Genomic DNA, 16,192 nt, shown 5'->3' with positions numbered 1-16,192 from the left:
ACTAATTTACCAGTTTCACTATTTTTTTATTATTAGTTGTATACTATAATCCTGATTCAATCAACTATAACTAAATGTGTCTAATGCGGATTTTTTTCAGCACCACACAGATCAACAAAATTGGTTGTCCAGTTGCTTGCGGGAAGACGTACTTAAGATGCTCCAGGTTTGCTGATGGAGTGTGCAGAGAGAACACCAAGCAAATAATTACTGGTGTCTGTATTCTGAGAGAGCTTATCAATCTATAGGAGCAAGCTGGGTTTAAAGATGTTTTCATTGGGATAGAGCAAACTATCAAGACCAGAATCACCAAGAAAGTCAAGGAATACCACACTTTAAAAATGCTAAAAACACTAGAACTACCAGAAGGTAGCTACAAAAAGAAGGTGAACACTAGGGTTATGACTTTTTTTCAACCCCATGCTCCTTTACTGTAGTTTGATGAACTTTTATCTAAAAAGCACGAAATGAACTATTATTTGCATATCTTTTGAAAAATTGATTTTGACATAAGTGATACTATGTAATATATAGTAGTACTTATGTCAAAATCGATTTTTCAATGGCAGGGTGAACTTTTTTCAAAAGATATGCAAGTAACAGTTCATAGTTAATTGGTTCATTGGAAGTTGATCAAGCTATTGCAGTTCATTGGAAGTGATCAAGCTATTGCAATTCAAACTATGCTTGAATACGATGAAATGTCGGATCAGATTATCGGACTGTGTTCTGACACTCAATTCAATTGAGAATGCCACATTAAGTTAATTCAATTGAGATCAATCAAGATTTCATTGAGAGAACACACAATGAAGACAGGCTTCTGGATCCTCTCCAGGTATTTTGTTCAATAACACGAAATATATATGTGGTTACTAGTTGTTATTAATAATAATGATTGCTAATGTATTAGTAGTACGTTGAAAAATGCTGTATCTGCACATGTGCCTGCATTCTTTAAATTATTTGCTGTTCATTTTGTTGCATTTAAAACAAATTTCTCTTTAAAATTGATGATTTATTTAGTAAAAAAATTCACTTGTGATTTTACAAAAAGCATATTTGTTTAACATGCACCAATTTTTTTGTTAGTTTAGGTAACAATTGTAATTGGAATATGAATAAAGTCAAATTTTACTCATCATTTCAACTGAGAGAGAACTGAGGCTACTTTAGGCTTGTATTAAAGTAGTGGATTATTGTACAGTGAAACACTTTCTAAATAAATTAAAAGTAATTTGGTTTCATTGGAAATAGTAAAAAAACTTGATGATTGATTGGGTATGTATACACAATTAGTAAATTTCTGAATTGAATATAAATTCAATATAGTTACAAGCTTACAAGATTGCTTGCTTTCCCCATTACAGCACCTTTATTTGAATTTTGTTGTTTTAGCCTGTAAAAGTATGAAATTTTTGTAAGATGTAATGAAAGAACTTCTGCTGCTAGTAGGAGAGAGTATGCACCCATGATCCTAAAAATCTATCAGGCCAATTTACTGAATATATGTTTTCATTTCGATCTCTAAAGTAACAATACATAATAGCAAATTTTATACCTTATTATAATTCAATAATCTTTTTTTTACCAGAATAATTTAAGTAGATTTAAAATTATACAAACTAAGAACCCTCAATTGGGATCATGGGTGCATACCAGTATGCTCCCATGATCCTACCTATATGCACCCTTGATCCTATGTGTGTATACATGTTCTGAGATCAAACTTATACCATAAATGTGTAAGAATTATTTTTAAATCATCAAAAGTATGTCTATAATAAATACCAGTAAAGTTATTATTAATTTTACTACAAATTTATCTTTCTTAAAAGAAAAAATCAATGAAAAAAATGTTATTTTTTACTGAGACTTTACTGAGTTTTTTTGCCAATACTTTCAAGATCAAAGTTTCTTTTCCTTGTCATGAAGATCTTATTTTGCGTTTCATTTTTTTTTTTTTTTTGACTGAGACTTTTTTTTCATTTCCTGAAGCCTATTTAGTTCATTTCGAACAGGGGTGTCTGTGAGTATTCGGGTACGCTGACGCTTACGTCCTTTAATAAACTTCCCTGATCCAGCTTTTGGAAATGGCCTAATTTTTTCTAGACTTGCTTGATGAGAGATATTAATAGAAACACTGGATAGTTGAATTACAGGGTCAGATATAGGCTGAATTGGCAATACACTACAAGCTAGCCCTGATGACAGACTTGACATCAATGATTGATTAAAAGCTGGGGCATGAACAATAGCAGAAACTGGATCAATAACACCTGGTAATGGGTTAGTAGTAATAGGTTCTGGATGATCTGTTACATATGAAGCCAAAAACTCAGTATCAGAAAATACGTTGGGATTAAAGGGTTCAATTCCTGCCACAGCAAATCCTGCAAAAATAGACAAAGTAAAAGCTTGTGCATAAGCTTTCCTTACAACTGCAGCTATATCATATATGGTCATCGGTCTTGGATTAGATACAACCCAATCATCACAGGCTGTATTGTAATAACGTTTCAAAGCCCCATAAACTGACCAATCTAATGGCTGCAGCTTGTGACTACAATGTGATGGAAGGGACAGCATAGTTATGCGATTTTTTTAGCTAAATCTAAACAAACAATTAAAACATGGCTCTCATGGTTGTCAAGAAGTAAACGCACTGGATTAGCTGGTGAACATTTCATATTTTGAATAAAATGTTTCATCCACTTGAAAAACATTGCACAATTCATCCAGCCAGATGGGTTTGCAACCCCAACACATCCAGGTGGACCACCATTTAACATACTTCCTTTGAAATGGAGGGATTGAGTTTCCTATTGCATTAACTGCACAACAAACTGTTACCAATGTCCCTCTTTCTGCTGAAGTTATCCTTCCAACTTGTTTATATCCTTTTTCAGCAATTACTTTAACTGGTTTTTGAACGGTTGTAAGACCTGTCTCATCAACATTATATATGTTTTGTGGCTGAAATTTGTGTCGCAGACAAACATCTTTTAGATTGGTGAAAAATTCTACGACTGTATAACGATTAAAAGCAGTTGCTCGTGCCATACTAGTAGCGTCTGGATTTCGTAAAGATAACTCATTCCTACGTAACATAAAACCACGAAGCCACTGTTTCCCAGCAATTTGTAAACTTTTCCAGGATTTAGGAATGCGCTTAGAAAAAGTCATTGCAAATTCATAGGCAATTTTTCGTGTTGTTTTGGTTGACAATCCATAGTGAAGTTTTGAAGCCCTTAAAAGATAGTCTGATAAAGATGTTTCTTCTTCGTTGGTAAAGATTTGCATGGTAATGAAGTTAGGTTTGCAGACTGTACTTGGATTTAATTGACATTTCCTTACATATCTCTTAAGTGTCATTAAATTGATTCCCCTCTCTTTAAATACACAATAAACTGTACCACCATTAAGAACTGCATTAACAGCTACTTGCATTTCATTTTCATTGACCTTACCTCTTGGTGGTCTATTGGTTTTTCTTTTTTTATGATACACCATATTTAACTGTAAAAAAATGAAAAATATTTATATAGTTTTGCTATATTCCTAATTTTTGGAAGAACATTTATAAAGATTTTTAATTATTAAAATCTACTTTATTAACAAACACACACACACACACACACACACACACACACACACACACACACACACACACACACACACACACACACACACACAAACATATATATATATATATGTATATATATATATATATATATATATATATATATATATATATATATATATATATATATATATATATGTATATGAATACAATTATATTATATAAAAGTATTAGGAGGACAAAAAAAACAAAAATAGTATAAAATCTACTTTTAAGGCTTCATTTTGGAAGAAAAAAATTTATTTAAAAACAATATGACATATTGTACATGTTACTTTATTGGTTAAACATTTTGTTTGTGTGTGTGTATGCACCTTTGATCATAGGATCAAAGGTGCATAAACGCATTAGGATCAAGGGTGCTAACCCGCTCAATTTTTACAAAAATTCTTTTTTTGTCATATTAGATGCTTCCATAGCTTACCAAAAGCAACCATACAAGAGGTGAATAGTTTAGTTACAAAATGACATAAGCAAAATTATTCAACTCAAAATAATATTAAAGATGTGGGGTTCCTTGTAAAAGTAAAAAAATTACTTTTTATCGTCAAAATCAAACTCTTTAGAAATAAATTTAATAGTGGTCTACTCTCTAACCAAAACACAATTAATTTTGAAGATGCGATATTTATAACACGCTGGTTATCAGCTCTCTTTAATAAGTTATGTAAGTAAGGAGATAAGGCTATAGGATCAAAGGTGCTTACGGATCAAGGGTGCAAGTTCTCCCCTATAACTGATTTAGAAGCAGGAATAATTTCAGTTTGTTTTAATTCCCTAAATCATCAAAGCATTTTAACAGCATTAAGCATTTTTAAGCATAAAATAATCAATTTTTTACAAAATTTAAATTTAAAAAGTTTAACCCTCAGAAAAAACTTGCTATAAAACAAATTTTAAATAATTTGATATTGTCAAGATTTTTTTAATACTTTTCTTATTATGTAATTCACTTTTTTATTTGATGAAAATTTTTTGTTTCATACCTGATTTTGGTAGGGAGCAGAAAAGATGATAGATTTAAAATGTTTTTGAAATCTTTAGTTAAGAGACAATTGTACTATTGTATGCTATTATTAGACTCCTTCTAATTATTTTAAATAATCAATAATAAACAAACGATAATTAATTACAACTCACAACAAGAGTTGTTTCTGTAGTTATGTTGTAAGTTCTCATAAAATCAAAATTTTAACATATGTTACAAAACAACATTGCATTATGTAATAATTTTATTGTTTTTTGTATTATTCATAACTAGTAATTATCTACTGTTTTGTAGCAATAGATAATGTATATAAACTTTCACCATGCTGCCACAAGAAAAATTAAGAAAGAGTTAAGAGATATGTTATGATTAGCATGTAAATCTCTTAATTCATGAACTACAAAAATACCATTTTCATTAACATATAAAAAATCTAGTCGCAAATGCTTCTTTGTTAATCAACTTTGTTTATCAAGATTCATTTTTCAGAGTTATACAGTTAAAAAAAGGTAAAAAAAAAATTTAATTATCAAACCTCTTCTAACAGCTGATCATACTCTTTTTTCTTTTTCATCATTATTCGTGAATGTTTGTTTCTCTCTGCCAGCAAATCGTTCTAAAAAATATAATCAACCTGTAAAACAACATTGCAGAAAATAAAAAATAAAATACAATTCAAAAATTTGAAAGAATTGGAACCAGGGATGCGGAATCTCAAAAGGACTCAGGCTTTAAATAACTATTTTTTCCTGGTTTCTGGTGTCCAGGAGCTCTAAAAGTGTTAAGAAACATATGATCTGCAATAAGAAAAAAATTTATGAGATTTAATGACTTAAAACTATTGTTTTATAGCTCGAAGTCAAGTAGTCTTTGCCACCATTATATAAAATTAATTGTTCCTCTATCCTAAAATCATAAGTCTAAATTTTTTCATAATAGTAATCTAAAAGCCTCTTTAGATTTTTGGAGTTCCTGGATACCAAAACCAGGAAGAAATAATCATTTTGTGACTTTCATATCTGGAGTTCTTTTTGGGACTCCTCATCCTTGATTGGAACAACTTTACATTTACCCTATATTACTTAATATTACTATATTATTATATTACTTAATATTACTATATTATTATATTACTTAAGCTTTTTATTTAATAACTATTGTCATTGGAAATTTTCTTATATTTTCAAGACTCAATATAAAGACTCAATATAAAAATTATTATAAAGACTCAATATAAAAATTATTGATACATATAAACAATTAAAGAAACTTTCATTTTTATAGTAAAACTTTTTCTAAATACTAAACTATGCATGAGATATTTAAAGATACAAAAATTGTTTTGCAAAATACCACTTAAAAATTGTTAACTGTAAATATATTTTTAAAAATGTTTAGCGAAAAAAAGCAATCTTACCTGTGTACTGAATATTTCACATTTTGTTTTGTATTGTAAACAAATATTACACAAACAGTTAATAAATAATATGCACAAAAAGTAACTATGGAAACCAGAATAGAGTAATTGTGGAAGTCAGGAAAAATTAATTATGGAAACCAAAAAAATTGAATAAAATTGACAAATATTTAAAAAAATTTATTTAAGTCATCAAGATCAAAAAAATCAAGAAAGCATTACACAACAGTTTAAAAGTGAATAACTTAAAGATTTAATATATAAAAATAAAGAAACCAAGAATTTAAAACAAAATAAATAATAAAAAATAAAGAAATCAACAATTAAAAACAAATTATAAAATAATAATAAATAAAAAAAATTTAAAATTATAAAAAAAATAAAAAATAAAAACAATTTAAAACAATTAGATCATAAAAAACTATTCAGTAAGTAATTCATAGAAAAAACTTTTTTTAATGTTTTGTAAAAATAACTTTTACAAATTAGATTTGAACTCCAAAGTAACCCAAACTGCCTGGATTTAAGTATGCAAAACATTTTTAATAATAAATTAACAACATTGCTATAATAAATTAACACCATTGTTTAAACTGAATAGAATAATCAGTGTTGATTTAAATGTTGGATTTACCACATTTTGATATCAATTATTAATGGTATCTGTGATGACATAGATTAATAATAATTTCTGCTGCTCCATATTTTAAGTTATATTGCTGACGATTTCAACTTGCCAAAAATTGATTTAAATTTGATTTAAATTGAGCTAAATTATGTTTTGATAAATGACAAATAAAAGCTATTTAATTAAAAAGTCAACTTTTGTTCTTACAAATACCAGCTATTTTCTATAAAAATTAATGATAACAGTCAGTCTAAAAATATCTGAAACTTTTTATAATTTGATTAATGCAGTTGTATTGCTTTTTAATATACTTTTTTTTTTTTTTTGATGTTAGTTCACCTTCCCAAGGCCGTGAAAGCAACTACAGTGGAGGAGACTACTTTAATTTTGGTTACAACCCTCTCTCAACTCTTTAACTCCAAAATATGAACCTTGACAAACAAGGCCGCTGCACAAAGAAGTAAATTGTACCCAGTACTATATAACAAAAAAAGGCATCTTTACCAAAGATACATTAAGTAAACTTAAAGTTTAAAAAATTCAAAATTTAAAAAAATTAAAAAACATATTAAAAGTGATGCTCCATTATCAAAATCAATCCACATGAAATAACTTACAATAAAAACGCCAGTAAATGCAAGAGTTTTATTTACTTGAATTAAATGATTTTTTTTAAGTTTAAGTTACACAGTACTCTACTTTCCATATCTTCAGTCATATTCTTATTTAAACATTACATCACGAAAAAGTTAAAAAAATTTTACATGCAATTTTTGTCATGTCTTTCCTAGCGCTAAATTGTCTTGCAAATTGAGACATTTTTATTATGCTACTACCACAAGAAAACTAACATTCAATGTTACATTCAATGTTGTTAAGCATCTCCTCAACCAAAATGATATTTTTTATATTTTATATGGGTTTTATAACAGAGTTTTCCTTCTCACAAGTAATTTGCCTTTACCACAGCAAAAAAGCCTCACCAGCCTCATGATAATAAAACTAATAGGTTTTTAACAATGTTAATAATAAAGTAAGCAACTATAAAAGAAGCTATAAAGGACAAAAAAAACAATTATAAGTTACCGTCCAACAATATAAAAACTCCTGGTGTGTTTAATAAACACTTCAAAAGTGTTTTTATGGAAGATAACAAATAATCACTAAACTATAATAGTTTTGTTAATGAATCTATAAGTACCAATGCCAATAATTTTTCTGTAAAGTGCTTCAGATGGTCCAGAAAAAAATATCTAATAATTATCTTTATTTCTTAGATTATATTTTACAGATTTACTTGCGTATATTTTTGATTTCAACTTTTAGCTAAGTACAATACTAAACAATGCCTTCAAACATTTGTTTCACCGATTTTAAAAAAAAGAACAATGTCAGACCCTTAAAATTATAGATCCATTTCACTAACATGCTTGTGTTATCATTGAATCAGACCAAAGTATAACTTTATTGCTATCAGTAAGTGAATACAAGATGGTACCTGCTTTAATGTGTATTAACTTTAATTGTAATTTAATAATAATTGGTAAACATTTTTTAGCTTGGTCTTATAACCCCAAAAATCTTGTAATGATTATGGACTTCTACTTATAATAAACATAATGCTAACATAACAAACATATCGCCAACATAACAAACATATTGTTAACATAAAAAACATATTGCTAATATAACAAACACATTGCTAACATAACAAACATATTGTCAACATAACAAACATATTGTATTTTCATTTAAACAATGTCAACATTGTTTCAATGTTATTTAAAAATTATAAAAAATTACAACATTATTTTAAAATTTTACTTTTTACGAAGTTTAGTTTTTTTGTTTGTTTTTTTTCTAAGCAAGTTATAATTGAAGTTTTAAAATAAAATTTTTTTTTTACCTAACAAAAAAACAAAACAAAAATTAAAACTTTTTTTGCTATTGCCGGTCATTATAGATTTTACAGGATCGTCTTTTCCTGAATAATTTAGCTTCTGGTGGTAAAAAAAGGAAAATGGGTACTTAACCATTAATAAGATTTTTAAATCCATACATACAGAGAAAATAAAATTTAAATTTTCAAATTTAAAGACTTTTGTTGGTTGTTTTTTTTAATTTTAAAAAGATCAAAGATTACTTTTTTATTCTTGTAGGTCATGCTTTTACTTATTTCTGAAGTTACTCAACTTGACTCGCTCAACTTAAGTTGTCCAATTTGAATTGCTCAAATTGAGTTAGGTTCAATTTTTTTCAGCAAAAAAATGCTTGAATACCTTAATATAAAGAACAGTGTTGGGCTATTAAAAAATAAAAAAAGATAAAGTCTTGCATAAAATTGAAAATTTCTACTCAATATTTTAAAAAGACTAAATTTTGAAAATGCAATCTTTTTGAAATATTGAGTAGAATATATCAATATTTCATAAAAGATTAATATATTGAGATATTCTATAAATAATCTTCTCCAAATAAAATAGCTTAATACTAAGGTGTGATTTAAAATTTTCAAATATTAGTCACTTTTTGCATTGTAGAAGGTAAAATTATGTTAACAAATTAAAACTATTTTACAAATAAAAACAAAACAAATTAAGAAAATAAAATGAAAGTAAAAGATATATAAACAAATATTCAATAACTAATGGGAAAAAATGGAAACTGATAGGAGTTGCTTTATTTCTTTGAAATCCATTAGATCTACTTAACTTTGATTTTGCAATAAAAATAAGAAGCAATTTATTAGGTGTTTACGCAGAAGCCCTAGAAATTGAATTAATGGATGTTTTATAGTTAATAGGTCAGTTCTATCTGTTGTTGTTCACTGTTTCAAATCAATTGTTTATTCTGTTTATTTTTATAACTTTAATTACTATTATATAGTGCTTTTGGATCATCATTTTGTTATTTTTTATTATTGGGTCATCATTTTGTTAATTGTTTATTATTGCTTCATCATTTTGTTATTTTTTATTAATGGGTCATTATTTGTTATTTTTTTATTATTGGGTCATCATTTTGCTACTTTTTCTTATTGGGTCATTATTTCGTTGTCTTTTTTATTATTATTGGGTCATCAATTTGTTATTTTTTATTATTGGGACATCAATTTGTTATTTTTTATTAATGGGTCATCATTTGTTATTTTTTTATTATTGGGTCATCATTTTGCTACTTTTTATTATTGGGACATTATTTCGTTGTCTTTTTTATTATTATTGGGTCATCAATTTGTTATTTTTTATTATTGGGACATCAATTTGTTATTTTTTATTAATGGGTCATCATTTTGTTATTTTTTTATTATTGGGTCATCATTTTGCTACTTTTTATTATTGGGTCATTATTTCGTTGTCTTTTTTATTATTATTGGGTCATCAATTTGTTATTTTTTATTATTGGGTCATCAATTTGTTATTTTTTATTATTGGGACATCAATTTGTTATTTTTTATTAATGGGTCATCATTTTGTTATTTTTTTATTATTGGGTCATCATTTGCTACTTTTTATTATTGGGTCATTATTTCGTTGTCTTTTTTATTATTATTGGGTCATCAATTTGTTATTTTTTATTATTGGGACATCAATTTGTTATTTTTTATTAATGGGTCATCATTTGTTATTTTTTTATTATTGGGTCATCATTTTGCTACTTTTTATTATTGGGTCATTATTTCGTTGTCTTTTTTATTATTATTGGGTCATCAATTTGTTATTTTTTATTATTGGGACATCAATTTGTTATTTTTTATTAATGGGTCATCATTTGTTATTTTTTTATTATTATTGGGTCATCAATTTGTTATTTTTTATTATTGGGACATCAATTTGTTATTTTTTATTAATGGGTCATCATTTTGTTATTTTTTTATTATTGGGTCATCATTTTGCTACTTTTTATTATTGGGTCATTATTTCGTTGTCTTTTTTATTATTATTGGGTCATCAATTTGTTATTTTTTATTATTGGGACATCAATTTGTTATTTTTTATTAATGGGTCATCATTTTGTTATTTTTTTATTATTGGGTCATCATTTGCTACTTTTTATTATTGGGTCATTATTTCGTTGTCTTTTTTATTATTATTGGGTCATCAATTTGTTATTTTTTATTATTGGGACATCAATTTGTTATTTTTTATTAATGGGTCATCATTTGTTATTTTTTTATTATTGGGTCATCATTTTGCTACTTTTTATTATTGGGTCATTATTTCGTTGTCTTTTTTATTATTATTGGGTCATCAATTTGTTATTTTTTATTATTGGGACATCAATTTGTTATTTTTTATTAATGGGTCATCATTTGTTATTTTTTTATTATTATTGGGTCATCAATTTGTTATTTTTTATTATTGGGACATCAATTTGTTATTTTTTATTAATGGGTCATCATTTTGTTATTTTTTTATTATTGGGTCATCATTTTGCTACTTTTTATTATTGGGTCATTATTTCGTTGTCTTTTTTATTATTATTGGGTCATCAATTTGTTATTTTTTATTATTGGGACATCAATTTGTTATTTTTTATTAATGGGTCATCATTTGTTATTTTTTTATTATTGGGTCATCATTTTGCTACTTTTTATTATTGGGTCATTATTTCGTTGTCTTTTTTATTATTATTGGGTCATCAATTTGTTATTTTTTATTATTGGGACATCAATTTGTTATTTTTTATTAATGGGTCATCATTTTGTTATTTCGTATTATTGGGTTGGTCTTCATTTCATTTTTTAATTATTATTGGGTCTTCATTTCCTTATTTTTTATTATTAGGTCATCATTTTGTTTCATATACTGTTGTACTCTACCATGCTTAATACACAGGAGGGGATGTTTGTGAATTTATAAAACTCCTCCCTCTCCCAACCCCCTCCACCATTCCTGTTTATTAATTTTAATTTACTATCAGCAAAACACCTCAAAACTGAAAAACAAATTTTTATATATCAGTTTTTTTTTTTGTTTTTTTTTTGTTTTTTTAACATCTTCACTTCCAACAAGGCTGCAAGCAACCACTATTAGAGTTGGAAGATACTGGAAGGGAAAAGATGAAGATTGTAGTGCAAGATAATGATTGACAGATGACTTAAAAGATTGCAAATTATATGAATCAGGAAAGCAAGATGAAGGAAGTGAATTCCAAAGAACTGATGTTCAAGGGAAAAAACTAGAGGAATAAGAGTTTATGGAGCACTTAGGAACAGTCACAGAAAAAGGATGAGACTTAACTGAATGACGAGTAACACAAGAATGAATTTTAGTAGATGGCACAAGAGACAATAGCTCTTTAGAGCAGTGCCCATTATAGTATTTGTAGAAAAGAGAAGCAACATAACAACTATGTGATAATGGTTGGAAGTTGGCTGCAAGAGCAGGACCAACTAGGTTTACAATGCATTTTTTCACCTTGTTTATAAGAGAAAGGGCATCATAAGAAAATCCACCCCAGAAATGGCAACAATAATCCATACAAGGACGGATTTGAAGTTTATAGAGTTAAAGAATAGAATCCGGATTAAGATAGTGTCAAGCTTGATAAAGAGATGCAACCTTAGCAGATGCTAATTTTGCAATGTATTTGATATACATTTTCCAAGAAAGATTGGAAGTATGAGTTAATCCTAGAAGATAAAGGGTAGATGACTCATCAAGTACATTACTGCTCATAAATATAGGAAGATCTAAACTAATACGATAACGATTGGTTGAAAAAAATTGAATTTTATCTGAATTAAAGTTCACCAGCCACTGTGAGCTCCATGATGTAGCAGAAGTGAGATCCTTTTCAAGCTCAAATGCCCCCTCCAAACAATCAGAGAGTGTTGGCTTCTTATCATGACAAGAATAAATGGTAGTATCATCAGCGAACAATGCCACCTTAGGTGTGAGAATATCTGGAAAATTGGTAATGCAAATTAAAAAGAGTATAGGGCCAAGGACTGAACCTTGAGGAATCCTTGAAGTTATGGAGAACTTCATAACTTAGGAAAAGTACAGGATATGGAGAAGAGTGCTGTCTATCAAGGACAACTTTTATTGCTACGATTGGAAAGGAAGGATTCAATAATCTTAAAGATGTTACCAGATACACTGTAAGAAAAATCTTATGGAGAAGACCAGCATGGCAAACTTTATCAAAAGCTTTAGAAATGTCAAAAGCAATAGCCTTAACCTCTCCACCTATCTAATGCACAATAAAACTTATCAGTTATTACTATTAGAATCAGCTGCAGAACGAGAAGATTGAAATCTATATTGATGATCAAAAAGTAAGTTATTAGATTCATATATAAGATGCACATTTGTCAGCAGGAAGATAAAAGATTTCTACCCAAAGAAGAGTTTCAGTCAGCTTTAAGGTAGTTGTAAGAGGTACGATGATAGGGGAGATAAGATGATGAAGAAGAATGAGATAATAGTTTTAGAGAGATACCATGATCAGAAGCACCTAAAGGTGAATGTGGAGAAACTAAACACTGACTAGGATCAGAAACAAGACATAAGTCAATTAAAGAAGGTAAACGACTCGGTTGTCTGAAAAGCAAGTTGGAAAGTTGACTATTTGAGTTAGAGATTGAGAAAGGCAAAAATTGCATGCCTTAACACCTTCAGAGTCACTGACACTAGAGCCAACCCATTTAGTGTGATGAGCATTAAAGTTACCAACAACAATATTGGCTGATGCATAAAGTCACTCTTGGTCAATTTGATCAGAAATAACATCAAAAAGAGTGCAGTCTTGAGTCTTGAGATGAAGAAGAGCAATATAGAACAAAGAGAAAGGCGATAGAGTGAAGTGGTGCTAAATGAAAGCACATAAAAGAATAGTTTGTGGATTCAAACCTAAATTCCCGCCAAATTGGTGAATTCTTATGAATGTAAATCCCCAGGCCAAGCATGTGACTATTGGAGTCTTTACGATTTAAAGGAAGATAACCATCAACACTAAGATCACAAGATGAGACAGCCAAACTCAAATTAGTTTCACAAAGAGCAAGTAGGTCTGGCGAACTTTGCAAGAGATAAGACTCAACAGAAGAAAAGTTACTTCGAAGACCATAAATAGTAGTGAATGATAGGTTTAAAGAAATTGGTAATGACGATGGTTTTTTGTGTTTTATAGTTTTAGGTACTTTATTCATTTTTAAATTTGTTAAAGAACTTGACTCAACTGTACACTGTTTAATAGTCCAAGCAATTGCCTCATTACTTTTAATAAACTGTAACTATTAATAAGCTGTAAAAAAGGGTTCCAAATGTGGCCTCGACAATGCACACCAAAAGTACAAACAGGGACACAATCCATGCGCAACACGGCACTGTTAATATTTTTATATTATTCAGCTATATTTGATATTATTCAGCAATATTTGATATTATTCAGCCTCTCTAAAAGCTACCACAGAGTTTGGGAAACCTGACTACTAGCCGGCATCAGAACCATAAAACTGAGTTTTAGAGCTGTACCCTCATTAGGAGATAATAGAATGAGTTGCCTAGTCATAAAAACAGAGACGCAAGCATTACCCATGCATTGAGTCAAGAAGATCCAGCATTCAACATCTTAAACTGGAAACAATGTATTAAAAATACATCTGTGCCAGCTTCATAGATGAAGGGGTGCGAGGCTGGTTAACAGATAGAATCTGTTTACCCCTTAAATACCTACAACCCTAACTCCCCTTGTATAAAACATGCGAGAGTATGTTTTATACAAGGGGATATTATACAAAAAATGAGGTTTTTTTTAAAAACATCATTTGAAATTTTTGGCAGTTTACACACACTCACACACACAAACACACACACACACACACACACACAAGCAAACAAAATGTGTACTATTTTTTCTAATTTATATTTGCATTGTTGACAGTGATATTTAGCTGGTACTACAAACTTGCTTTTACTACATTTGAACTTTACTGCACTCATATTGATTTCATAAAAATTGTCTGTAAAGTTTACCTAAAAAACACTTTACCTAAAAAAAGTTAACAAAGACAACTAAATCTGAAAACTAAGACTTTTTGCACTATCAAAGCTAAAAATAAGCTGTAGAATAGAAAAATAAAAAGTTGAAGAACCTCATGCAAAGTACAGAATTAAAACTCTTTAAACTTTGTACACTTAATTAAGAATATTCTAGAACAATTTAGAATATTCTAGAACAATTTAGAACATTCTGGAACAATTTAGAATATTCTAGAACAATTTAGACTGTGTATATATAGCTGCTTATCTAATTTTAGTTAAAACAGAGGCAACACATGGCGACGTACAAGCCTAGCGATATTAGCATTCAGAACAACAAGGATGTCTGGACTAATAATCTGGTAAAATTTGAAGACTCTCATAAAAGAAGAAAAATGGTCCTTTTGGAAGAATATTCACAGGAAGAAAAGTGCAGAATGCCTCTCCAAAAGCAAATTATCAGATGCTACCATTTCCTTGGACCAAAAATCAAAGGAAGAAAGGAGCGAATAGTGGAAATTTCCAAAGAAGTCACCAAATTGTGGAAGAATAAACTGAATTTTCCTCATGTATCTGATCAAGTTATATGAGCAAAGCTTGATAAAATACTGAAATGTTATGATGAATGAGTCAAGCGGGGAAGCTACAAACCCCTTGATAAAATTTTTGATATTACTGTACTGGATGGAACATGATTATCTTCCGAGGACAAGCAATTGTACCATCTCTGAGTGGAAAGGAAAAGGAACAGTGGGATACTCTACAGGCCAAGCGGCTAGTAAAGAAATGATCCATCCCTCTAAAAGACAAAAACTTTCTAATAGGTCGTCTAACTCATCACCTTACTATCCTGGTTTTAGTGATTCTAACTCTGAGGTTGACAACAGTGAATATAAAAATGATGAAGAAGATGAGACTATTCCTACACCAAGCAGAAAACATCATAAAAGCAAAATTGCAGTCAACTTGGTGACCTACACAAGAGTATCAACAAACAAAGCTGCTAACATATTCAAGCAATTGGCTTGTGAAGGCATTGACATCCCAAACTCGATCAGCTATTTACAATCAAAGTCAACAATCAAACAAGCAATGAAGCTTCAAAAAGAAATGATTGAAAAGTTGCATATGGAAAGTTGGTCCTTACACTTTGATGGCAAGCACATCAACGGAATCGATTATCAAGTGGTCGCCCTTAAAAATGAAATAAGAGAAATCAAATTGGATATCCTGGTAAATGGCAGGGGAAAAACTATTGCTCAAGGAATTTCTAAAGTCCTCAATGAATTTCACCTATGGAATTCAATACAGATGATTGTTGCAGATACTACCATTGTTAACACTTGGAAAAAGAATGGTTTTGTTGTAATATTGCAACGAATGTTCACAGAGAAATGCATCAACAAACCTCAGTTTATCAGTTGTCAACACCATGTATTAGATAGAATCCTCCATTTGGTGATGGATGAAGAACTTGGAAGTAAAACACAATCGCCAAACATCGAATATAAATTTGTATCTCAACTGT

General features: G+C 29.0%; 1 protein-coding gene across 2 annotated transcripts in view; it reads right to left on the bottom strand.

Annotated features, from left to right (window-relative positions):
* Positions 1–16,192, bottom strand: part of LOC100212030 (centrosomal protein CCDC61) — an 83,008-nt gene that overhangs the window by 43,767 nt on the left and 23,049 nt on the right. For both annotated transcript variants that reach the window (XM_065805612.1, XM_065805613.1), the window contains exon 4: positions 5,167–5,247. In XM_065805612.1, the coding sequence (XP_065661684.1) occupies positions 5,167–5,247 (81 nt within the window). The remainder of the gene's footprint in view (positions 1–5,166; positions 5,248–16,192) is intronic.

Source organism: Hydra vulgaris, chromosome 09 (assembly GCF_038396675.1).
Source record: "Hydra vulgaris chromosome 09, alternate assembly HydraT2T_AEP".
NCBI lineage: Eukaryota > Metazoa > Cnidaria > Hydrozoa > Anthoathecata > Hydridae > Hydra > Hydra vulgaris.
The sequence above is the reverse complement of the archived record's forward strand: the minus strand, read 5'-3'. Positions and strand labels throughout refer to the sequence as shown.